Source organism: Streptopelia decaocto (genome assembly GCF_964273445.1).
Source record: "Streptopelia decaocto genome assembly, chromosome: 20".
In the NCBI taxonomy this organism is placed as follows: domain Eukaryota; kingdom Metazoa; phylum Chordata; class Aves; order Columbiformes; family Columbidae; genus Streptopelia; species Streptopelia decaocto.
This window is the reverse complement of record NC_138675.1, coordinates 4484752-4510792: the sequence shown is the minus strand read 5'-3', so window position 1 is coordinate 4510792 and position 26041 is coordinate 4484752. Positions and strand designations below refer to the sequence as shown.

Genomic DNA, 26041 nt, shown 5'->3' with positions numbered 1-26041 from the left:
CAAAAACCAGTTACATTTTTAGTGAAAAGATTAAACCACATAAACACTTCACTGTTCTCCTTGAAAAGATTTAACAGCTCGGCAATGCCGTAGATACACATGGAGGATGTATGTCAGCTTGACAACGACAGGCCACCACAGTGCAGCTCATCCCAGCCACAAACACACAGATCCCCCATCAACCCTTTAAGGGCTGCCCCGCTCCCCAAAGTCAAAATTAAAGTGCCCCTCAGGCAACCAGGCCAACATTTAAAGAATCTTTCGGGGTTTATTTTAATAAAGAAATTTCTTATCAGGCCCCAAACATGGGAAAAATTTACTTTCACATTGAGCTTTACAGAGCTGAAACTGAATCAAAAGGATCGTTTTCATAAAGAGATACACAGTTGTTCTCGTTACATGGTGTTTATTTGCTCAAGTTAACTTCCCTCCTTGTGCTCACAAATCAGCTCCTCCTTTTGCGTACGTCCCTTGGTTTCTCTCGAGCTCCATCCCATTTTGAGGCCATAACGTCATCCTGCCATCAGAATTCCTTGAAAACAGTCATGTTGTCACAGATCCTGGAATTGTTACTTCGAATAATTAACCACCACACGAAAGGAACAAGGAACAGGAGAATGGAGTTCTGCTTTAATAGATTTTTGAAACATCTTAAAGTCAGTGCAACCCACAGGAATATCTAGAAGTATTGTAAAAACGACCTGCACACACGAGAAGAGGACGTGCCAGCTTGTCGGCAGCAGCGCTCCAAGTGTTATGTGCAGATTCCTCAACAGTCAGTGCGCTTCCAGAGTTTCACTGCAGGTTTTTGGTTTGTAAATGCGTGTGTGTGTTTTAAGGCCCCGCGACTATTGGCGGAGTAAACCCGAGTGTCACCCAGACACTCGCTACTGGACGGCTTAATGCAGCCTAAAGAAAATGGTATTATCTCAGGATTCAGGTAATTCCCACATCACTGAGCAGCTGCAAGGAGCCAAACCACATACACCTTTTCAAGTGACTAGAAACTTAGTTTATTAAAGCCCAGTGCAAGCTGGATTTAAGTTAACGATCATTAATCCCTCCTTACGTGAGAGCTGGTCTTGCCCAGCAATTAAAGGGTTAAAGCGGAACTATATGGCGTATTTTAAACGAGTTCAACATATTCTCTATACAAATTTGGCAAATTCACGTCACAGCCATAGATCTCGTTCTTGCAATTCCTGCAAAATATCTACAGCTCCTCTGTCAGAAGCAAAGGGAGAAGCCACCTGCACAGCCAGGGCCACCGGGAGCTCGCGGCTGCCGATCTCCACGTTCCAGCTTCCACAGGTAGACTTATTGAACTAAATACGCTTTCGACACGTGCTCCCAAAAGAGCCCGAGGCCACAGGGCAGATGGGTACGGAACAAATTGATTGCGTCAGAAAACACTGCAGCCAACGGGAAATCAAACACATGATTTCAAAGCCAATCAAAACACCCCCAAACAAACCCCCAAAAAGCAAGCGTTTATATGTGTGCAGATGTAATAAATACTGCAAAGCACATCTGTCTTCCCCCCGCCCCACCAAGTCAGTAAGTATAAAGAAATGCACCAAAACGTCAGCTTTCTGCAATGAAAACGTTGAAGTCAGCGAAATACCTGCAAGCCAACTGAAGAGAAAACATTTGCATTGTCAACCAATCACAAGTTGCTTCCAGTTCTATGCAGCCAAATCAAACCCTCTTCAAATTCACAAGTTTGACCTAAATAAGCACCACAGCATGAAAAGCTTCTTTAGAAGTAGGATGTCAAGAGACTTTTCCTTAAAATACAAAATAAAATGCGAGATAAAAGGTTTTCATTGGTCAAGTTTGAAAAATTGTCTTCCTTTAGCCCATCACAGTCTGTCCCTTTGAGCCAATCGAAAATACACCTTTAGGTTTGTCCTTAATTAACACAGCCCGGCTGAGTAGCAAAAACTTGTAGGAACAGATGGCTGTGAGATGCATTCTGAGGGCTGGGCAAAGGGAAACAAAATTACAAAGGAGAAGGAATACCAAGGAACAATTAGGGTGGGCAAAGGAACTCATTAATGCTCAGCCATCCTCCTCCATCGCCAGGAATCCCACTGTCCTCTCCAGTTCTGTGTTGTTCAGGTCTCCTGTGGTTACTGCCGTCTGTCTTCTGTCTCTGATCTGGAAAATGCCATCACAACATCCTCAGCACCTGTAATAACAACGGATACAGGAAAGTGCGTGCCACAATTAATTCCTTCACACAACAGCGGATGGATGCGGTACCCAAGCTGGTGCTCTATACACCCATACAATCGATAGGAAGGGAAAAACCAGGTAGAAAGAAGAGAAAACTGCATTTTCTTGTTTTGTTTTCTGGGACTGGAACCTGAAGTGGTCTAAAGATTTCAGTGGTAGATTTAAAATGCTCCTTTTCAAGGCAAAGGAAGGCTGTTTTTAAAGAAAACCAAGGCATCCATGCCTTCACGTATTTCTAAGAAGCAAGACTTAAAGAAAAACATCATAGGATTGTCACTGCAGGCATGCAGAGAAAGGTTCTCTTCCTGGGGTCATTGCCCTGGGACTCTGGTATATGGGAGAGACTTATTGAGCTTCTCTGAAGAATGAGGAGCCCAAGCGTTCAATAAAACTTGTGCTTCCCTGTGCATCACGCTGTCCGTTTCAAGTGACATTTAGCTATTCTTTATCTTTACATCTAGATATTCATTACTCTGCTTTTAAGAATAAAAATTCTTTTAATAGGTCAGCAGAAATGCTTTTGCTTCCCCCCCCCCTGAAAAACTCACTTAAACATCCTTTATAAACTAACATGTCTTGAAAACGTTCCATTCTCTAATGGAGTGCAGTATTCTATTTCAAACCAAAGGCTCCCATTTGCCTGGGGAACACATACAGCTTTGCTAAGTGATGCTTTTATCCCCAGCCTGAAGAAATCTGCTCCAGAAGAATTCAGTGTGTGGACCTAGTCGGTTATTGGATTTTTTTCCCCTCAATTGAGGCTATCAACTGTGCATAATTACCATCAAAACGCACAGCCCCTAAGCACAGAAAGATGTTATTACCCTCTTATAACCATCTCCAAGTCTTTATGAACTTGTGTGGTCTTTCAAGTGGGCATTTATAGCAGAAAGACCTGAGTGGCTTGAGAATGGTGTCTGATAAAGGCTTGTAAAGAACATTCCATGCTAAGCTCTTGTTATTCAAAAAGATACCTTGAGATATTCAGAAAAAAGATCAGCTCTCTGGACTTCCAAATTACAGAACGTGGCCTAACAGGGACTTGAAAAGAAACGTCTTCAGGACAACACGGAAACAAAACCACATCATACAGCAGTGTCAAAACAGTGCTTTAAAATCAATATCTCTAGTCTAGACAAGAACTGGAAAACAACCCTGAAGGGATGAGTGCAATATTTTAAACTCCTGGGGAAAATTTGATCCCTGAGAAAGTCAGATAAAAGGAAATGCTTTCTTTCATCTGTAGATTATCTAACAGCGTTTATCTAACTGATCAGAACACGATAAATCCTCCAGTCACTGTCCATGTCATTTCCAGACCACAAGGTAGGAAATGCCGAGAGCAACACTCACTGCCTGTCCCACTCAGGTAACTCATCAGCTCTACAGAATTCTCTTCCTGGGGTTGGATTGTTCCAAGTCAACTTGGATGGACCATCAGCATGTAAAAACTGTCCAGTCTTTCACTTGAAGCACATCAAGAAACAGATTGGAGCTTTGTGCCCCAAGCAACTTCTGCCTCTACACCTGCATACAATGCAAAAGAAAGAGGGCTAATAAAAATTCCTCATCTGTTGTATGAATTCCAGTTTTTCAGTCACCTAATTTGCTCTTTAGTTGCAACATAGAAGGAAAAGTGGCCAAAAAAGGAGAGAAAAGAGAAGAGAGAGGAAGAGAAGAGAGAGGAAGAGAAGAGAGAGGAAGAGAAGAGAGAGGAAGAGAAGAGAAGAGAAGAGAAGAGAAGAGAAGAGAAGAGAAGAGAAGAGAAGAGAAGAGAAGAGAAGAGAAGAGAAGAGAAGAGAAGAGAAGAGAAGAGAAGAGAAGAGAAGAGAAGAGAAGAGAAGAGAAGAGAAGAGAAGAGAAGAGAAGAGAAGAGAAGAGAAGAGAAGAGTTGTAAACAGCAGTATCCTTAAAAACTAAATCAATGCTTATGAAATGCAACTACATTCATTTTAATCCACTTCAGAATTTATTTGTTATACATACTCAAAGGAGGAAATATTAAGGATAAAGCAGTAGTTTGTTCTTCATATGTAGGACCCGTATCTTATAGAACTATATCAAAAACTGTTCCAATGCTCCCTCGTGCCAACACTCACAAGCCCTGCAGTCATCTCCCTTTTCATCTCCTCCACAAACCGGTTTTTCCTTGATCAAAACATAAATGATATATAGCGCCAGGATCCAGCTCTGAATTAACAAGTCACCATAAGAACTCCCAGCCTCCACAAAAAGATGGATTTTATTCGCGAGGATTCTGAAAAACAAGCCTGTGCTACAAAGAGGAGGGAGCAGAGGCCCTGAGAAGCATTAACAAAGCAAGGGCACGTAAAGCACAACCTATGGCGCTGTATTCAGACTCATCCCCGTTCAGACTCGGGGCTCAGAGCAGCTGGAGTCGCTTGGCAACCGCAAAACCACACATGACGTCACATCAGCACAAGAGATGAGCCGGATTACTTAACAGATGTTGATTGTTTTCCTGGCGTCTCTCCTTGCTACTGTTTAAATACGAGGAAAAAAAACACCTTACGAGTTTCGCACCAAATAGGAAATTTCGTTCCAGATAACGATGCAGCCCCATAAACACAGAAGTCGGAATTTCTGCCCGTCCTGAACAATTCCAGCTCCTGGCACCGTTCCTGCGCCGAGCACACGGGCGTTCGGAACACATGACGAGCAGAAATAGCTTTGGGCACAGCGGCTGCTGGGAGCTCTGCAGTTCCGCTTGGCTTTCACTATGAAAATAGCTACTGCTGGGGAGCAGCTTCACACCCGCTGCCTCCTCCTCTCATCTTCGAGACCCACCTGGCACAGCTTCTACACCAGTGTCGCTGTCAATATCAACACCTGGTCACTTGCCATTTGCCTGGAATTCGGGTAAGGAAAGAGAAGGGAGCACAAGAAATACAGCTTGTGAATACCAAATTTTAAATCAGGGTGGTATCTGGGAGAAAAAGCAGGAGTACAATAAAGAACACAGTGTAAAAATGTGGAAAACGCTTGAATACCCACAGATTTACCAATTATCTCTATTACGTGCATTCTAAAGGAAGAAATACAACAGCGGATGGAGAACAGATCTAGGATTCAAGGTTCTGGTGTTTCACAGCCAAAGCTGCCTGCACAGTACCCTTGTTTTACCACTGATGTAATCACGATAATTTCAACTATCCAGAAGCCACTTATGGAGCATCGTTATTTCTGCAGAAACCCTGTAGCTTAAAAGACCTGGGTAACATTTGTCCAGAAAAAGGTCATCCACACGCCTCAGCACAACAGCAGGGCTTGGTGAAGCGCCCCCCTACAACTGAAACTATCCCGAGTTAAATAAACCCAACCTAACAAGTCTGCCCATTAAGCAATTCTACAGCCACCTGTGCCCACATACAAACTTTTCCAGAGAACAGAGCAGGGGTTTCTATGCAGCAAAAGGAAAGTAGGGATTAAGTACTAGCGAATAGAGCTTCTGCTGCAGTCCCACTTGGCTCCCACAACGGATGTTTTCTTTCTAATCAAGTGAATAAATGTAAAAAGCAGAGCACAGGTTATAAAGTGAAGCTGCACGTTGCCAAAAGCCTGCAACTGAGACAATAGGATGGCGAACCATGTTTACTTGTAGCACATCCTTCACCGAGCTCTGCACTTCCAGTAATTAACGTATGGAACAATGAAACAGGCACACGTACACCTGACCTTCTACAGCCTATACATCCAACTTCTCTCTCCACAGCCTCCCCTGTTCTGGGCACATATTTCCTCACTGAAATAGAGGCTTACCTATACCCAACAAAATACTCCCCATCTTTCATGAGCAAAGCATTAATTGCCACAAACTTTCAGACATACAAATGCTGCTTCTACGTCCTCTGCCTTACACTGTCCCACCCTCATGCTTCCTAGAAGTTAACGCTAATTAACTGCTAGGCCGATATCCTATCTTAAAAAGTAACAGTGGCAGTCTTACCCCACTAACTTTCCAAAAAATCCTGCTGCAACTATGTTCCAATAGCAGTTGTTTGCATTGTTGAATTTAATAGTTCTTTCACACCACTTGGACTTCAGCGTTAGCAAGACAAGATGATCTGAAGGTCAAGTGACTTCAGTACACAGCAGTGAGGGCTGTAGGTGCCACCGAGCTCGGTACAGGCAACTGTTCATCACTTCACCTACATTACATAAAACTTCACTGAGATGACTGAAGCTGATGCCTTCCCCAGCACGTATCAGCTGTGGAGACATCGAGCCAGGAGGATACTGCCCTCTGCTCTGCCCTAGTGAGACCACACCTGGAATAGTGTCCAGTTGTGGCCCCTCAGTTCCAGCAGGACAGGGAACTGCTGGAGAGAGTCCAGCGCAGCCACCAAGATGCTGCAGGGAGTGGAGCATCTCCCGTGTGAGGAAAGGCTGAGGGAGCTGGGGCTCTGGAGCTGGACAAGAGGACACTGAGGGGGGACTCATTAATGTTTACAGATATCTAAAGGGGGAGTGTCAGGAGGATGGAGCCAGGCTCTTCTCGGGGACAACCAGTGATAGGACAAGGGGTAATGGGTTCAAACTGGAACACAAGAGGTTCCACTTAAATTTGAGAAGAAACTTCTTCCTGGTGAGGGTGGCAGAGCCTGGCCCAGGCTGCCCAGGGGGGTTGTGGAGTCTCCTTCTGTGCAGACATTCCAACCCGCCTGGACACCTTCCTGTGTAACCTCATCTGGGTGTTCCTGCTCCATGGGGGGATTGCACTGGATGAGCTTTCCAGGTCCCTTCCAACCCCTGACATTCTGGGATTCTGTGATACAAGCTGGATGAAAACCACACTACCTGAACTCAGAGGAAGATGCTCACTGAAGCACCTAACAGCTACTTCCAAGTGTTCCCTGAAAGATGAACAGATACATACACCCGATTTGTTTGTAGTCACCTGCAAAATTCATTAAACCCAAAAAGGCTTTAGAGATCAGAAGGTTAAGCCTGATGTGAATGTCTGATGGCTGCCAAATGAAAAAAAATTCTTTACTTCCCTGGAGATTTTTGTACACACACATTTCTTCAATCACCTTCCAGCAACTATCCTCTAACATTAACTTTTCTCTGAAATTCCCAGTTTAATATCACAGTCTGGCATTCTAAAAATACACCATGCACTGCTGAAAGGAGGAACGCATTAAAACACGTATTGTTTTCAAAAGGATATAAACGCACTGCGAAGAGCTCTATCTCCATTTCTCCACCACTATCTGACATTTCATGAGTGTTGTCCCCCTCCTGGGTTCATTTTCAATGCTCTGCGCCCCAGGGAACGCGTCTCCCCTCGCCCAGGGCCGGGTTTGCACCGCAGCTCTGCCCTCCCCGAGGGAGCAGCTTCCTTCAGGAGCAGCACCACACTCCTGTTGCTATAGGAACAACTGAGCTGTCATCACCAAGGTCTTAGGATAATTCACATATCGTGCTTACGAGCTGCTCAGCTTCCATTTACAGCTTTGCCAGAGCAGCGACTTGAAGCCAAGCACTGCCTGACCGCTTAGAAATGCAAGAAACTGGAAAACAGGAGCGATGTTTTTCATGCAGGAGATGCTTCTGAGAGGCATTCCGCTTGTATTAAAAATGTGAGAAAGCCTTAATTTCGTAACTTCAAGCTCAAGGAACCTAGCGAGTCTGAGCTGCCTTACATCTTGCTGCAATGCAGGGAACACAACTGGTATGTTAATATCTCAAACCAGCTCATGGTTACGTCCACTGTTCAGCATATACCTGGGTTGAACAGAGAGCCTTTGGGCTCCTCAGTTATTCCTGGAGCCATAAACACAAAACAAACAATCCACAGATATCACCTAAAAAGCTCCTTGAGTAAAGAAAAACGCCCTATATTTTACACTGTCATATAGGTGTTAACATTACAGCAATGATCCAAAAATAAAATGGCTATAAAAAAATGTGAGCACAATATTAATGTATAGTCACTTACCACTAAATTTAAGTATTAAATACGTCAGCCTAGAGTTTTAACTGTTGTTCAGGCTTTCCTGGGTTATTGAGATCAGAGAATCACGTCATTATTACCTGATTTACACAAAGATATTCAGTAATGCAAGCAGAATAACTCTGAGCTTCCTGTCATGAAAACAAGATTTACTTCAACAGTACACAATGTAGAAGCTTAAAGAGTGAAGGTGTTTCACACATAAGAGGAGATCTGTAAACAATCCTAAACCACAGTGATTCATGTCTGAACTGATGAATTATTTTTGAAAACAAGATGGGAAATCAAAAGATAAAGGGTTTAATTTCTCCTCTTCCTATGAAAATAAGCACAAACTGAAGGGAGTCTTAGACTTCAGGCTTGCTTAAAAACTAGAGGTATTCTAAGATGCTTCTTGATCAAAAATTAGGGATTAACTTGTATTGCTGAACCATGTAGGAATCATGGAGGAACTTTAAACGTCACAGATATTGTTATTAATAGTGCTTCACTGAAGGTTTACGGCACAGACTCTTGAATTCAGCAGGGACGAGTGTAACCCTCCTCAATGCACCGTCACATCGCTGCAAATGTACATTGGACACAGAGGCTGCAGTGACTCCCTGTGGTCAAACAGACAGACTCAAAGGTGCTGACAGATCTTTATCAGAACCCATAGCAGGGAGCACCACGCAGGAGCCCACCCACCCCAAATCGTGGAATTACTGTGAGGGCACCAGCCCGCTGCTCTGAGACACTATTTCATGGATATACAGCAGAGAAAAACAGAAAAATGGTAACAGGGGCTGTGATACACTCACAAATTCTAGATGTTCCATCCTCTATACTCTTCCTAAAAAAAAAAAAGAAACAAAACTACCTTCCTATAATTCTGGAGCCAGAATTTTTAAGTGGCATAAGGATGTGCAGGTCTATAACAAAGCTTTTAGGGTGCTAGGGCCAAGGATATAATTCCTTTTTGAGAACAAGATGCGGGTATGAAATCAGCTCTCTTTTCTGTGCCTACCGGAGGAAAAAGACTCCAAAAGACAGGTCTGGGCCAAGTCAGGGTGAGAACAATGTGTCGTACTGCTGGAAGAGAAGACTCTGAAATCCACTAATGTACTAACTCTGTGTAAGTCGCTCCTTAACTAACACACCTTTGAGTTGTGTTAGGCAAGGTGAATAAAGGCCAAAACCAAAAAATATCCTCCAGAGGAGATTCAATGAAAGCAGCAGGAAAATAGGGAAGAAAAATCCTTTAGGCAACCTTGAAGAACACAAAACGTTTAAGTGCCTCAGTGTGTGGACTTGGGCTGGGTTTTTCAGCGCAAGATCATGCCATCTAGTGGAAACCCAATCTCCCTCTAGATGGCAAATTGGACACCTACGCAGTTTGTATTCGCTGTTTCCAGGCCTTCCATAACCAACCCTCCTGCTCCAGCAGCACCAGATATAGCAAAGGGACAGACAGACAGATGGCAACGACTGGTGCTGCCTGAGCCACCGCAGCTGGAGCACAGAGGAACATCAGCAGAAAAAATCTGGGGAGATTTCTGGGGAAACTGAAGTACTGAGCAACAAATTAGAGTTGCTTATACCTATAGAGCATAGTACAGCTTCACCTTTCACCAAAGGGAAAAGTATTTGCCCAGGTTTCCCCATATTCTTACAGCTATGTAAGGAATGAACGCTCAGGCTTCAAACTGAAGAGCAAGTTTGTGCAGGTTGTGTTTCTAATGGTTTTCTAAATGTCTTAGATCTATATTAAATTTCTGCTCAAGTCAGAATTTAACTTCAGCTATGCCAAGACCAATCAGGTTAAAATTTATTTCTGTTAATGTATTAAATAGAGTAGGAAGCTATATATATATATATGCATTCAGTTCACAGGACTTTGGCCATCGGTGTTTTGATGAGGTATTTAACAATGCTCTTCATCCTAATGAATCTCAGGTATGTCCAAGACTGGCCTTACGTGTTGCCATAAAACCACCTGCTGACCAGGAAACTCTTCCAAAGATGATTGCAGGCAATGAACTGCACGTCCCAGACTGCAGGATGGGTTTAAGGAGGTGGCATATTATCACAGAAATGCAGGAACACAAGGCAAACGAAGGCAGAACTCACCCTGGTCAATGGAGTGCTGGGGCAGCTGGCTGAGCTGGCTGTTCACTACACCCGCGTATGTGCGCAAGAACTCCTCTTCGCTGGCCGTCAGCTGGAAAAGTACAGAGTCAGTCAGCAAAAAGGAAAATGAAGACAGACCCAAGATATCATCTCTCATTTCCCAATAAGAAACGTCACAGCTGCCTCCATTCTACACTGCGACTGCTTCATCTGTTATTTGTGCAAGTGATACCATCGGCAAGGGCGCAGCAGCAAACTGGTACATCACACATTCACGGAGAGATTCAAAATCACCTTGAAACAGTTCCTTTCTTCTTCTAGTTTACAAATAATGAAAAACTTCACTGTATGGAGAGAAGTGATCAGATGCTCAGATTTAGCTTCAGGCATCACAAGCCTCATAATATGTGTTTAACTGCAGGCAACGGTTAAGTCAACGAGTGCTACAACAATTCAGCGATAAAACCAGACCATTACCTGCCCCATCTCCACAAGCGCTACCCCAGTTACTACAAAATTATGTTGAAAAGCCACAAAATACGGGCTATGACAGTGCGTCTTACATTTGATCCCATCTTCCTCAGCATGAGCAGGACTCTGACTTTCTGCTGAATGTACATCTCCTCCGGACTCTTTCCGGGGACGCCCTCACGGTTCATTCCCCTCCTGCCAGCTCCTGGATTTCCTGAAGATGCAAGACCAGAAAAAGACAAACTAGAATAGGCAATGGGGTGTAACAGGAGTAATAGGAAAGTTTAATTTCCAAACTACCTATTTTTCACCGGTGGGCAGACCACTTAATAGCCTGGGAGAGTATGGAATCGCACGCTTTACCACAGACATCCTTAAAAACAATAGTAAAAACCTTCACTTCGAATTTAGAAGAGTGGTTCTTCCAATAATGCACTAGCACAACAGCGTAACAAACTAAACAAGGCTCTCGGAAGGACTTTGTGTTGGAGAAACGTAACCCCGCTAAGGAATCGGTGGCTGGAGGTGCAAGCCAGTCACTCTTCCACCGTGCCCCGCTCAGAGAAGTCACTCCAGAACACTTCTCCAATGAGTTTTCATTCACAGAACTCATCTGGCCCTATATTAAGCTACAAATCTGCTTTTCTGAACGTCAGTAACCCCGGGAACACACTGGACAGGAGGTGTGCTTAGTGAAGACTATCACAGCGTGTTCAAACACCATTTTCCATGTGATGGTTTTCTGCAGTCATTACCAGCCTCTCCCACCCGCTTTATTCTCATTATTACTTTTAAGGGAAAGTAATCTGGGTGTGGAAACAGTTTAAAATTACACATAGGCCCTCCCGAGTGAGTCAGAAGTAATGCAAACTTCAGCAGCAGCTGCTGGGATAGGCTTTACCACCCACATTACTCAGCACGAAGACAACACGAGTAAAAAGTGAAGCATGATATATCACCAGTCCCACTCAAACAAGTTTCCAGTGGGAAGATTTGCATGACACTGGTTTGCTGTAGATGGTTCTGCTCAGAAACGTGCAGCCTGTAAACGTGCAAGGTGATCGTATGTTTTGGCTGTAACCAGCAAACTGCTTCTGAAGGGGGAATAAAATGACCCCATATTTTTGTGTAGTGTCAACTCAAATAAGTAGATTATGTTACTAAGCGTGTACTCCACGGTGCAATTTACTGAGTGCTAGCATATAAATATAAGACAATAAACAAAATAAGATAGTGGGCAAAAGACATTAAGCTATGCATATCTAGAGAGTGATCAAACAATAGACATACATCAAGATACCACGTAAGTCTGCAAGGTTGTGACTGGTTCTTGGTATTATACCAACACACTTCCCCCCACCTTTTTAAAACAAATATTGTTATTTGAAGAGGGAAGGTGCTGCAGAAGTGGCCAAAAAAATCAATTTAGGAAAGAAAAAGCACAACAAAAAAACCTGAAATGTGGTAACACATGTATTATTTAAAAATGCAACAAATACTACGGGATAGCTATCAATAGGTGGCACCATACACAAGCACCAAGAAAATGCCATGGTTGCGCCCATGCCAGCTAGAAGACCACACTGCAACTCCTCCACATGGCAGATATTAATGACATGTATAGAGTGCAATTCATTGTTTTCTATCGTAACAGTCTCCCAGTTGTTCGTTACTTTTTAAACCGCCCCCAACCAATAAAACCGAGATTTCCCTGCCAACGTACCTGCTTCTAAAAACCACAGGAGATCAGAAAACCCACGTGTTCAGTCCTGATTAATGACTGGAGCTGGAAAAAGTATGAGGAAGCTGCCCTGTGAAAACAAATGAGCAAAGCATTACAGACACGTCCAAAGCTGAAAACCAGAAAGACCCTTCATTCAGTATGTTTGAACCCCAGTCTGCTTTCCAACAGTCTGGCCACAGTTCCTACAACTGGGGGCTCCTCTGGAGTTTGTCGACCCTCTTTAGTTTTTAAGAATAAGCTTTTTTGAAGGTCAAGCCACTCTTCATCTGCGAGATTTACACCCTGACCATACCAATGACATTCCCGATCACTTGAGACCGGAATGCATCCAAGCTTTGCATTCTTTAAGGAGCTTTCAGCATAAACCCCAACTCCCTGGGAAAAACAATAAACATCATGACATATAATTTCTTCTAGTAGGAAAAAGAAAGCCGTAGCTTACCAAAGAATTGAGGAAAACTGGGGAGAAATGTAAAGCATGCTGATTTTGACCAAAATTATTGTTTTCAACTACGCGTATGTTATGTGTACATAGCAATTACAAAGACTGGCACTCGCAAGCTGGGCTGGAAAAGCCTTTCTGCAGAGTTTTTCAGACCAACCTCAGTGTTCAGCCACCGACATTCCCCCTTATCCAGCACATTGGCTTTTAAAACAAGCAGCTCAGTCTCGCAAATGAAGCGCCAGTTCAAGCCCTCCGAATTGTGCAATGAAATACAACACAAGTGGCTGCTACTCAGGACAGCATCACAGCTACAATCATGTCATCAACAGCAGAATTGTTTCTGATTAGGGAATATACGCATAGCTGCATCATTTGTCAATAAAGTCCAGCTTAAATTTACCAAACCTACTTTTCCTTTTGTGGTCACAAACAAAGGCAGATCCAGACTCACTCCATTTCTTTCAGGGCGGTCATTACAAGCAGGGAAAGACGACACGAGCAGCTACAACTACTCAACTGTTGCGTCCACCAGGCTCAGCACAGAAATGCCGAATCCAAAATACCCGCCAGCTGCACCCAGAGCTTCTCTACAGCGTCTCTTACAAGTGCTGGAAGCAGCTGAGCTTTATCAGTGGCTTAAAAGAATCATTTCACCTCTCCAGAGGAGAGAAGCTGCCTGCTCGGAAAGGATTATTTAAGCCTTACCTCACTAATTAGTTCCCACTGTTCTTGCCGTCTAAATATGCGCTGAAAGATTATCTACGGCACTGACAACAGGACCATTTGCAGTAAGTAATTGCTGTTCTCATTTCTATAGACTTCAAAGACACACACCCCACCAACCACTGTACAAACACACAACCCCGTGAACTCCTTCCTAAAGAAAAGGGTCAGAGCATGGCAAGCCAGCAGGGAGACAGAAAACCAGGAACCGCTGTGCGCTGGACAGAAGGAACCCTCACAGCATTTACAGGACGCAGCTGAAAATGCTCATTCCAAAGAAAGAACAGCCAAAGCTGTTACAGGTTCACCGACACTTACTGGCCCAAGTGAAGAAATGTGGGGGTCTCAGCTGAATTTCTGGTAACTGTTCTGAAGCAGCAGCACTAAAGGAGAAGATGAAGCCGCACAGAACACGCTGTTCTATCAATCTGGAACTGGTCCCTCCAGGTATAGGCGAGGCAGATGTGCAAAGCCTACAGGGCCGTTTGGGCTGCCAATGCCTTACCTATCTTGAAGATAAGCTCGGTTCTACTCTCCAGTGCCATTATTCAATTCCTTTCCCATGATAAGGACTAACCTGTGCATCTCAAAAACTGGAGTTTTAGGCTGAAAAGATGACATTCTTCACTAAACTGTGATAAAAGACTAAATCCTACAAGCTCGTCCTGCTGCATCCAATATGCTGCAAATGGACATAATTAGGTCACCTAATTTTCCGTTGTTTGGCAGGCACAGGGAGTGAAATTTAGTTCTCATTTATTTTTAATATGATTCACAAGACGGAATAATAAATGAGAAAGATCTATATATTACAGCTGCATCTGCCAACCCAGCTTTGCCAGAGCAACACATTTGGGTTTAAAAACACTCCCTTCCCTTTCTCAATCAGTCAAGGAGGTTGGTCAGCAAACAGATGGGAAAGCCGTCCTGTGCTGCTCTTCGCGTTGCTCCCCGTGCGGTTGGAAGGGCAGGGTGAGGATCCCAGGAATGTTTTCTGCTCGCAAGGGCAGAGCCCAGCATGCCTGACATCCCCACTCCCATCCCCATCTGCTGCCAAACCCACCTCCTTGGCTGCGGGAAGGGTGCGTGCGATCCCGTCCCCTCGGCAAAACGAAGCGTAAACGTCACCTCAACCACAGCAGGTTGAAGCTCCACTTTCTAGCAAGGCCGTTAATTAGAGATGAGAGTAAACTAGACGTGGTCTTGGAACCAAGATGTAGGTATGTCTGCACCAAAAAACCAGCCGGGCTGCTTTACGTTACCAAAGCGGAAGGGGATTAAGTATTTTTAACTTTTCCATTAGCATTAAGAGACGCTTCCCCACCTCTCCACATTGTTACTTGTCCTGAAATGTTTATAATGAAAATATAATCCTTCCCAAAATAAGAACCAAAAAGACCACACCAGCTTTCTCTTCAGCTCCTGACCCTGGACACAACAGTACAGTATGTAATGAAACAATATTGCCTTTGCAGTTAGCCCCCCCTTTTTCTCCCCTAATTAGATTATCAGGTACAGCAACTGAAAATTACACGTTTGTAACTGTATTTCCCTCACTTCTGCCCATACTCCTCTGAATTCAAAGACTGGTAGGGCTTCTCTGCTGGACAACGCCACAGATAGGTTCATAATAAATGAGACTGACTTCCTTCCCATCATCCCTTTCATCATCATCATCATCATCATCATCATCAATTTCAAATCTCAATAGGAAAAAAAAAACACAACACACTAAAAATGGCAAGGAAAACTACTCCAGCATCCCATTTTATTTTAAAGGCAGTAAGTGGGAATAATATTTTACATATTCAGTCTTAATAATTTAGAGTACTTACAGCGGCCACCTGGCAAGCTCTTTAAAGTGTAAGTCACAGTTGACTACCTCTTTAATATCTTGTATAGTTTCCAGTTATGGCCAAAAGAAATCCAACAGGGGTTAGTTCAGCTACAATGGTTTTTTCTCTTGAATCTGGCTCGTTCTGTTCAAGGCAGCTAAAAACTTCAATTAATGGGATAGGATTATAAAAGCTCAGATAAGGAGTTGTGCTGAATAAAACCAGCCACCGCAGGTTCCCTCTGTGCTACACGAATGGAGTTAACAGCCAGCGTGAAGAGGTGCCTTTACCTCTGCGATATCATTATCCAAGGTTAAGCTCTTACCCTCCACAGTCACAGCACTGAGCACTTCAGTGGGTAAAACACGGTCGCACCGGGGAGCTCCCAATGCAAGGGGATCCTGCACCTTTAAACATCATTAAATTTTCAAATGACATTTCACAGAGAACAGTCAGAGCCCTAAAAAACAAGCCCTCCAAGCTGGAGCCTGAAACCTGAAGTCAGGAACTGGCGTCTGCACAATCCTGCTGCAAATTGCCCTCTAATTCAGTCTGACTGTGACCTTCGGTCGCAGGATTAATTCCCATCTCTGGAGGGATACGACAATGAAGAATACAGAACAGCTACCTATTTAGAGGTGAAATATTTAATATGTGAGGGGCTTTTGTCTTCATTTCTATGTTCAGCATTATCTTCCAGGTGACTTTAGAATCTGAACCCCCATGTCAGATTTTGGGTCAGTTTACAGCTGGAACTCTAGTGGCAGGTTAACATCTCTTAAATCTTACATTTAAATTTTTAACAAAACAGTACAGTTCTCCCTCTTGAAGAGGGACAGGAATCAGCCCCAAACGCTGCCATTTACACATGAAAATCTACAAAAACAAGCTGGTTTGTTGTTTTTATTTTTCCATTGGGGGAATCACCTTTCGGAGCTTCAAAGTAGTAATGAAGTGCATTCAAAAAAGCTTCCTGATACACTAAAACGGTTCATACACCAACGCTCAAGCTAACTGTAACAAAAACATAAAGAACCCTACTGTTATAATCACAATTTTAATGAAATTAATGCTTGCTTCCTGGCCTTCAGGCACACAGGGATTATTTTTGCCGTGCCACAGCAGCCTCTCAAAGAGCAGACGTCTATCGTGTCTCCTGCACTTAAAAGAGGCAGCACGGGTTTGTAGATAGTTCATGTCAGTCAACTCAAAGCCTCTGAAATTAAATGTAGTAACAGCAACAAAACCTTAAAAAAAACCCCTTTCATTCCACAAAGGCATTCACACTTCAAAGATGAATTTGTCAAAAATGCTTTTAAAAGTGACACAAATTCTATCCCAGTCAAAGAAATAACTCTAAAAGAACGTTACGATACTTTACTCAGGATGGTCTTCAATGGTGGGGTTGATGGGTGCTGCTCATGTTCTCATCACCAGCGTCTTCACAGGGAAACATCCACCTCTGCCCCTATTTATAACAAAGCTCCAGATCTTCTAGGCAGGAAATTAGACACTAATGACAGATAGCCAATGATTTTAACTACCAGGTGTCCCACACAAAAGAATTATTGCTATGAAAATAGCGTTACGCATCCATCGTCAAAACAAAACTGTGCGGCAATGCTTTCTGTGGATCTCTCTGTAAATATTCTGTCTTTTCAGAAAGAGAATATGAAGTTTCCAGCACATAGACATAACAAACTTGAGGTGTCTTTTCTTCTTCCTAAGAAATTAGATTTTCATGGTTTCAAGTTAACTTGAATCATAAAGCAGGGGAAAAAATGGAGCACCGATAATAGGTAGAAATTTTATCGAAAGCTTACGGAATCAACAATTTTCAGTGTATCTATCCCATTTTATATGATAGGCATGCTACACACGTTGTACAAACGTGTACCTATATAACACCTCCACTATGAAGTATCGTGGGTTTGGACCATTAATTATTGGCCTCCTGCAGCACGTCCGCTCGGTGACCTGGCAGAAACTGAACCAAGGCCAATACACCAACACGCAGCAGGAAAACCAAGACCACTAATTGTGGTCACTTCATTTTCTCGTCGTGTCAATCAGCTTTATGACCAAAGTCACGTTTTCAAAGCAGCTCTGCAAGTAGCACTGGGCTCCCAATCCTCTGAAGACTTACAGGACACTAGCATTAAAACTGGGTTTTACTGAAGGCTGCCATTTATACTACAGAAACTAAACTCAACGGGCTAAAAACCAACTTAATATACGGGACATAAACACCCTACTCCCATGAAGCATAAACTCTAATAAAGAATTACTTGACTCCATAATGACCCTAAAACGATCCTGTCAAGCCCACGCAATGGAGTATCATGTCAAAATTGATGCAAGTACGTGGACATGCCCAAGGTGCAGGATGTTTTTCCTACATTCAGTAACTTTGCAGTGGCTGGAAATGGAAGAGGAAACAAGAATATGCATGAAGAAGCACATTCAGAATTACCAGCGGTGCTGATGGAGAAACGCTGCAGTAGTTGGCACGTTTCCAACCAACCGGTTTAATTAAGACCATATTTGTGGTCAGATTTGCAAAGTTAAGCTGCTTTGAAACTAAACTGTCTAGTGCAAAAATACGGCGTTTCAGTCAACTTTAACGAAAAGACAAGTGACACCATTAACCAGTCACAAACCACTACGGAACGGCCTAAACGCAGAGCAGGCAAAATTCCAGTATCTGGAAGCAGTTAAAATAACAATAACATTTAATTTCAACTGACAAGCAAGCAGTAAAAGCCCCCAAAAGCCAGAAGTCCCATATTTGGAGTGGAACTGCCTGTGGTCCAGTGACCAACTTCTCAGCAGCTCCAGCACACGCATTGTTCTGTTTAACCAGAAAACGTCGTGATGCTGGAGGGATTTCTCTCCACTATTCCCCTCGCTGAAGCACCATTATTTTTATAGGTATTCTTGGGTACTCATCAACATGATATCTTTCTACACATAGTAGAGATATCTTTCAATTTAAAACGTGACCTACACTGCCCTGTAATTTATCCTGACATCTGAACATCGTTAATGCCAGATCATATACATTTTACACCGAAAATGCCCACAGATCTTTTACAGTAGAGAGATTATGGCTAACTAGTATTTTTTTAAAGCAAATAAAACATGAGCTGTTATTAGGGTGATGACTACTTAGCATTTTAACATTTTGCAATACTGTATCAAAGGACAGTGTTAGGACCAGACTCGGAGATTAATAACTCTTGACTACCAAAATTGCCTAAGCATTGGACAAGAACATTAAATATTGTTGTGGCCTCATACATCAATAAAATTTGCTGTACAATAGTGATACATACACCCTTTATGCCACCTATTTATCTTATTTCTTTAGAGGAAAATATAATTACACAACAATTTTACCACAAACATTTTGCTTTCTCTAGTTTTTGGTAAAGCGGGATTCCAAGGAAGGAAATCTTGCCTTCCAGAGACTTCCTATTTCTCAGGAAAAGGGATGTAATTTCCTTCCTCCCCAGCCACAATTTTGAATGTTACCTTAATTATATTGGCCCTGAACTGTGAAATAAACCTGTGCGAGGTCATAAGTTTGACAGCAGAAATGTCCCTTTAGCAAACACACACAGGGGCTGGGGAGGAATAAACTACTGACTACAGGGGGTTTAGAGGTTACAGCGAGTCCAAATTAGCACCAGGATCAACCAATTTCAGAGCACAAAGAAAACTGAAGAATCACGGGCAAGACTGAGAAGGCACATGTATTAAAGGCAACCAAGCTGAGCTGCATGGAAAATTGTACGTGGAATCGTGTGACAAGTTTGATTTATTCTGAGAGCAGCACTAATTAAGATAAATACTTACAACTGATTGCTTCGAGGTCTCTTACACACGTAAAATGCGGTGCATTTACAGAACAAACGGCAACCACGCACCTAAGAACGGGGCCATCACGGAGATACAGCAATATGTAATTTTGAGTAATCCAACTCCAAAATATACCAGGAATAACAAAAGGTGTCAGCCCAGAGACCACTGGCAACAATGCTCAAGACAAGGCTGATCCTGCCACAAGTCAGAACTGCTGTAAGATTCCACCGGTTCAATGCAGAACGAAGCAGGAGAAGCCGTGAAGTTGCAGACAGGTTTCTGCACTTCCCAAACCCTTAGTACAAGTACAGTACTATGCTATTAACACACAGAATTTTAAGGTTTATAAAAAGGTTCTGTAAGGGCAACTGAACTAAGAATCACAGCAGTGAAACATTAAGAAAAATCATTGCAAACAGTTTTACGTAAATTGTGAAAAGTTTACTTTGCTGGGTCCCCTGTAGCCGCTGACCAAATTTCCAGTGATAAAAGTTCCATTTAAAAAACCTGGTATTTCTGACCTCTGAAGCAAAACCTTTCATAAATTCCACACAAACCAATGAGTATTATTTGGCATTTACAGACATTCCTGAAAAAAGCAGCAGCTAAGGAGATGTGAATGCTCCTATTTTTCTCAGTTTGGCATCAACTCTTAAAGTTAATTATATTTTAAGTGTGCTATTGCTGATCCTTTTTGCCTAAACATTCAGTCAACTGTGTTGATCTTGAAGTCTGATATTACCTCCCCCGACCAACTGAGCATGCTGCCAGGACACAAGGAAATGTTCATTCTTCCATCTAAGATCCAGCACACCCTCAGTTAGGAAACTGTTAAAATTACAGTAGTATGGCAAGAGACACGACCGCAGCTGCACTATTCACTGATGTTTGCTGGTACTCAGCCGGCGAGCCCCAGTCCAGGGGGTTCCTCCAGCGCCTTGACGAGAACTTTCTGATGCAAAGGGTGGAGGAGCCGACGAGAAGAGGTGCACTGCTGGACGTCATCCTCACTGACAAGGAGGGTCTGGTTGAAGCAGTAAAGGTCAAGGGCTGCCTTGGTTGCAGCAACCATGAGATGGTGGAGTTCAGGATCTCCTGTGGCAGGAGCAGGATAGCAAGCAGAATTGCAACCCCGGATTTCAGCAGGGCAAACTTTGGCCTTTTCAGGCCATCGCTGGGGGAAATCCCATGGGCAAGGCTGCTTGAAGGTAAAGGGGCCCAAGATAGTTGGTCAGTGTTCAGGGACTGTTCCTACCGGGCACAAGATCAGAGCATCCCGACACGTGGGAAGTCAAGGAAGGGAGCCAGGAGACCTGCGTGGTTAAACAGGGAACTGCTGGGGATGCTCAAGGGGAAGAGGAGAGTTTATAGATCGTGGAAGGAGGGGCTGGCCACTTGGGGAGAGTATAAGGCTGTTGTCAGAGGGTGTAGGGAGGCAACTAGGAAAGCCAAGGCCTTCTTCTCAGTGAGGGTGGCAGAGCCTGGCCCAGGCTGTCCAGGGGGTTGTGGAGTCTCCTTCTGTGCAGACATTCCAACCCGCCTGGACACCTTCCTGTGTAACCTCATCTGGGTGTTCCTGCTCCATGGGGGGATTGCACTGGATGAGCTTTCCAGGGCCCTTCAACCCCTGACATTCTGGGATTCTGTGATTTCTACAAAAACCCTTCCGCAGTAGTTTACCTTCAATTGTTTCAGTATTTATTTACGCTGCTCCTTTACAGAAACTCTGCTGCAAAAATTTAGGTCACATTTCCTTCAAGTGTACCTGGGCATGCGCACACGTACACTTATTTAAAGCTCAATGAAATTAATTAAAAGCTCCTCACTGACTTCAGTGTGCACTGAATCAGGATCTGGATGAGTTCAGAGGCAAAACAATTACACTTTAATTAAACATCTTCACATTCTTGTGAAGCAGTCAACTCATTTTATAGAAGGATAAACTGAGTCAGAAAGTTGCAGAGCTTGGTCATGGTCATAAACAGAGTTGGTTACTTAAGTTGCTTCCATATTTGTTAGTTACACTTGGAGCAGAGAAAATGGACTTTCCGAAAAATAAAGTAAGTTCTTGGTCTATGGACTTGCAGGAAATAAACCAGAACATCCTGAGGCAAGTGTGGTTGTTGTACAAATCTATTGGCTCATTTCTGTCCCCCAATCGGTAGCTGATTTAGTCAAAGGAATTCCAATAACGCAAGAAGTTCCATTTTGTAGGGTTTTTTCACGGTAGTTTATCTCCAGATGAGATTTTTAGGCTGTGGAGATTGTTTTTAATATAGCATTAATAATTATTATATATCGACATACTGCTTTTTAAAAAATAAAAATGGCCTTAGCAGATTTGATATTCCATAAAACCATGAAAATACTTATTGAAAAGCAAAGAGTATGATTGCACTTCCTAAAATTCAACTGACATTAAAACCACACATAAGCACTGTGACGTTTCTGTCAAATCATCGGTAGCAGAGACAAGAAATGAACTTTCCCCATTTTTCGAGCATTTCTTCCATAATGCTTCCCCAATGCTGAGTCTGGAAGGAAATCCCAGAGCCGGGATTTATCAACTAATGGGTTTGGGTTATTTTTCTGATCTTAGTTGTTTTCTCACCTAGTAACGCTCCGTAGTTTTGCGCATTCTGGTCCGTTTTCTTAAGCCCAGCGAGGTTCACGGGCAGGACGCGGCTCTTTAAAGGGAAAAACAACTGTGAGTCTCATCCATTCTCAGAGATACAGCATCAACAACAGTAAACAAAATGTTTGGGGTGTTTTTTTTCCCTAAATGAAAATAAGTTTGTTGGTAAATACTGTTTAGTAGGTTTGAAATCTATTTACGTATCATGTCCCCATGTACTTACAAGCAAGACCATTAGACTACCAGCATTTCTTAAGATATGGAGTAGGTGACAAAATGTTTCATTCCAATAATTTACACCTTAGGTGTCCCTCAGCATCAAAACAAACATCTTCTGGGACTGTTCACATACGTGTATACATGCTATAGCTTTACTGAAATTACCATAATGACTATTAACATATTTGGAAACAGCAGAAAAAGTAATCTAGTCTCACTATCTTCAAATTGAATTATAACCACTTTCTGCCTGTAACGCTTATGTCAACTCCCAGAACATAAACATTTGGTATATTCATTAGAATTACAATTTTTCCAATTAAAATCATTAACATCAGGGTCACTCGCTTCTGCATTACGCACACAATGGTGCGGTACAGCTGGAACAGCGGCTGCTGTCCTGGCTGCACTTCAGCAGGAAACCCAATCTGATGACAGCTTGCAACAACAAGAAATACAGTTCTGCATGTATAGAAATATTTCTGAAGACACCCATTCCTCCTTTTTTGGAAAAAAAACGCTACTGGAGGTTTCTTGAAGCATGTTCAGCAGCAGCCTCCATGCCACATGCACTTGGGTGCATTTTTGACGCTTAGAAGCAGGTCAGATGCTCAGGAGGGATGCTCTGTAGCCAACAACAAACTCACAAACTGAAATACTTACTAAAAATCATAAATGCGCATGTTGGTTACAGATAACAAACATTCTGGAGAGGAAAAAACTCTAATTAATATAATCAGGTCAAATTCACACAAGTTGTTTCCCAGGCAAAGCATCAAGCTTTAACTTCAGTTTTGCCGTATCAAGCGCATTCAAGTGTTGGCTTTATTGGCCTGTGTGCAACTGCAGGATGATTTTGAGCTTTTAGCAATAGATGCATATCACAGTCAATGTTTGCAACGGCAAAAACTGGATTTTGTTTCAGCTCACTTCTGGTTTTATTTAGGAAATTACACAAATTGTTTTGGAAACCACTCTCTCCTCTTGCAAAGTTATGGGACTCTAAAACCTGCATGGGGGAAGGAGGGAAGGGGCAAAGGATGGACGAGAGCAGAAATGATGCAACTACAGATTGCCCTAAAACATTAAGATGTTACATACCTACTGAAACATATTACTATTTACCAATTCTTGTTTCAAGCTGTATCGTGAGCAAACAGTCCTCTTTCCCCACACTCCTACCCCGTGCAGCACCCAGAGCAACGGGCACGCGGGCAAATGACAACTGTGGTATATCCGATATGTATTTATTACGATGACTCCTGCCAGGTAAAGAGTTCAGTATCTCCCCACTTGGATGTCAAAAAGATTACTGAAAGCACTTTTCTGTCCTATATAACTTTTAAGAACTTCTGTTGCAATGCTTAAAATGAACTAAAAGAGAAATACTGCTTTGAAGCAATTTTGGGTGAGCCATAAAATTTCAGCCAACCAATTAACTTGTTCAAAATAGCCTTTGCTCCTGCTTTTGTTTAATCCTAAATGCTTCCTCATAGATTTACACTATTATAATGCACCACATCAACCAAGACACCATGCAATAACAAACCTAAATTATATTGAAGCTCCCGATTTCTCCCAAGATGCCAGAGAGAAAAGGGATGATGCTTTTTCAGCTGATGGCAAAGTGAAGCAACCCCAACATACATGAAGTACACTTGCCACCATTTTCCAGCTGAATCTGGTTGTCAAGGCAAACAGTAGCTTTAAGACTGATAAGAGAATAAGCCTACATGTAAAAAATAATAGTAATATGTAGGTTTCTGTATGGCCCCTCACCTGCAATGCCTGTACTTCCAAATTAACCTCCCTGAAGTACGTAATTTAGCCTCACTGTTCACCACTTACACAGTTTCTATTTCACAACCATACGTGAGCTCCAAAAACACCAAGGGCAACAGGAGCCGACAGCTCACAAGTTCAGCCACCAGCAAAAACTAAATACCAATTTTGATTTTGTAAATGTATTTTTAAAATTATTCTTAAAATAATCAATAGACATGCGTATCACCCTACTGGAGCCCACCCAGATCAGAAAACCATTCAAGCACACCTGACTTGCCTCCAACGTTTGCTGGTTTTTGGAGTTCGGTGGATTTATGTTTTTAAACCCTGTGTCTGCAGAGTGTCTTGCTCTCATCTCATGGAGCATCAAAGCCTGTTTTGTTCAACGTGCCAAGATGAGGCATGGTCAAATAAAAGATGATATACAACAGAGCAAAACACTCTCTTCTTCAGGAGAAAGCAAATGCAAGTCTGACAGTCAAACGTACCCTGATGAAGCACAACTGGATGTTAAGCAGAAACTCGTATCAACTCTCATCTGCTTTCTGGATGATGCTGTTCCCCTCTCACGTACCTTTCCAAGGGATGCAAAAACCACTGTTTACCAACAAATACAGTCCCCACCTTTACACTAAATTGAAAGCGGGCTTCAAACGCTTCAGAAACACAGCTTTTAGCCAAGGTAGAAATCACCTCCAAGTGAAGCTCTCTGTTAAATACTGGCCGATAAGCATTTTTCCCACGCAAGTTACCAGCGTTTCATGCCGTGACCAGATGCTGCACAGCACCGCACACTTTTAGCAAGACAAACAGGGGCTGCCCTGAGCCGGGGTGTCCAGATCTTGTGTTTTATTGCCCGTGGACGTGACACCTGCCCTCCCCACGGCACCTTCCCCAGCTTCCCGTGGGAATGCCTTCACCTGCCACAGAAACGCAGCCATTGCCGGGGTGGCCACGGCCGCCGTGTGAAACAGGGTGCCACATGACGTAAGAGATGATGCCAGAAAATTAAAGAGGCACCTCCCGTACCTGTGCGGCGGGGCCCCGGCCTGCAGCGTCCACGGCCGCTCGGGCGCTGGGGGCCCTGCGGAGCGCAGCGGCCGCGCTCCGGGGCCGGGGAAGGGGCGCGGGATCCGCGGGCCCCGGCGGGGCGGCAGCGGGGAGGCCCGGGGCCGGCGGAGCAGCGCCCCGGCCCGGGCGAGCGCCTTTTGTTCCCGGCCGGGTGCCGCGCACAAAGGGTCAGAGCCGCGCTCACCTGGTGCGGGGCCGCGCCGGCCCCGGCGGTCCTGCGGCAACGGGCGGCGGCAGCCGGGCGGGCGAGCCGAGCGGAGCCGTGCGGAGCGGAGCCGTGCGGAGCCTCCGCCTCCTCCGGCGTGACTCACCGCGGCGGCCCGGGGCGGGAGGGAGGGAGGGACCGAGGGGAGGAGGGAGGTGCCTGGGCGGCTCCGGGGGAGGGACCCGCCGAGTCCCGGCGCCCAGGGCAGCGGCGGCGCCGCAGGCAGCACCGAGAGCCGGCCGGGAGGAAGGGGCGGGCGGGCGGCGGGGAAGGGGCGGGACGGCCTGGGGGAGCGGGCAGGAGCTGTTCCCCCTCTTCCAGGAGCCCTCAGCACAGCCCCCAGGGGCACAGGGGTTTTGCAGGGCGCCCACACATCATCTGCCAAACATGTCGCTACCGGCTGCGCAAGCCCTTCAGCGACAGAGCGCTATCGCGATAGGTGACAAGGCGCCAGGTGCAGAGGTGTCACACGGTGTAGCTCCTGGCGTTAGCCATGTGCTTACCTCCATGAGCATCCTTTGGGCGATGCTCTGATACTCCGCGGTGTGTCCACGGCCTCACGCCTTCCCTGAGGAGCACAACTTCTTCAGTACCGCTGCATCAGATAAATCACATTAACGTTAAAATGGGTTACGTGACCACTTTTCAGTTGTGCTATGCTAAGAAAGTTAAGGGCACTGCAAAATTCAGTACAGCTTAACTGAAGCTAATGAAGCAAAT

General features: G+C 44.0%; 1 protein-coding gene across 2 annotated transcripts; it reads right to left on the bottom strand.

Moving 5' to 3' along the window:
- CTNNBIP1 (catenin beta interacting protein 1) lies at positions 1–25551 on the bottom strand. Of its 2 annotated transcripts, XM_082069698.1 has the most exons (7): positions 25301–25551; positions 24534–24619; positions 22018–22093; positions 12519–12606; positions 10888–11009; positions 10325–10415; positions 1–2191 (listed from the first exon to the last, which is right to left on the bottom strand). In XM_082069698.1, exons 5-7 carry the CDS (start codon positions 10981–10983, stop codon positions 2133–2135), a joined length of 246 nt encoding a protein of 81 aa, XP_081925824.1. In that variant the 5' UTR covers positions 10984–11009; positions 12519–12606; positions 22018–22093; positions 24534–24619; positions 25301–25551; the 3' UTR covers positions 1–2132. The 2 variants fall into 2 exon arrangements, with proteins under 2 accessions (XP_081925824.1, XP_081925823.1); XM_082069697.1 differs by lacking the exon at positions 24534–24619.
- Between the last annotated feature and the right edge of the window lie 490 nt (positions 25552–26041).

What these genes read in the sequence shown, in the direction of transcription:
- CTNNBIP1 (XM_082069698.1), bottom strand. Translation starts at nt 10,983, where the DNA reads ATGAACCGTGAGGGCGTCCCCGGAAAGAGTCCGGAGGAGATGTACATT. An exon ending in TGAGGAAGATGGGATCAAAT is followed by an intron (nt 10,416 to 10,887) that starts GTAAGACGCACT and finishes GTACTTTTCCAG; the next exon opens with CTGACGGCCAGCGAAGAGGA. An exon ending in CCAGCACTCCATTGACCAGG is followed by an intron (nt 2,192 to 10,324) that starts GTGAGTTCTGCC and finishes TTGTTATTACAG; the next exon opens with GTGCTGAGGATGTTGTGATG.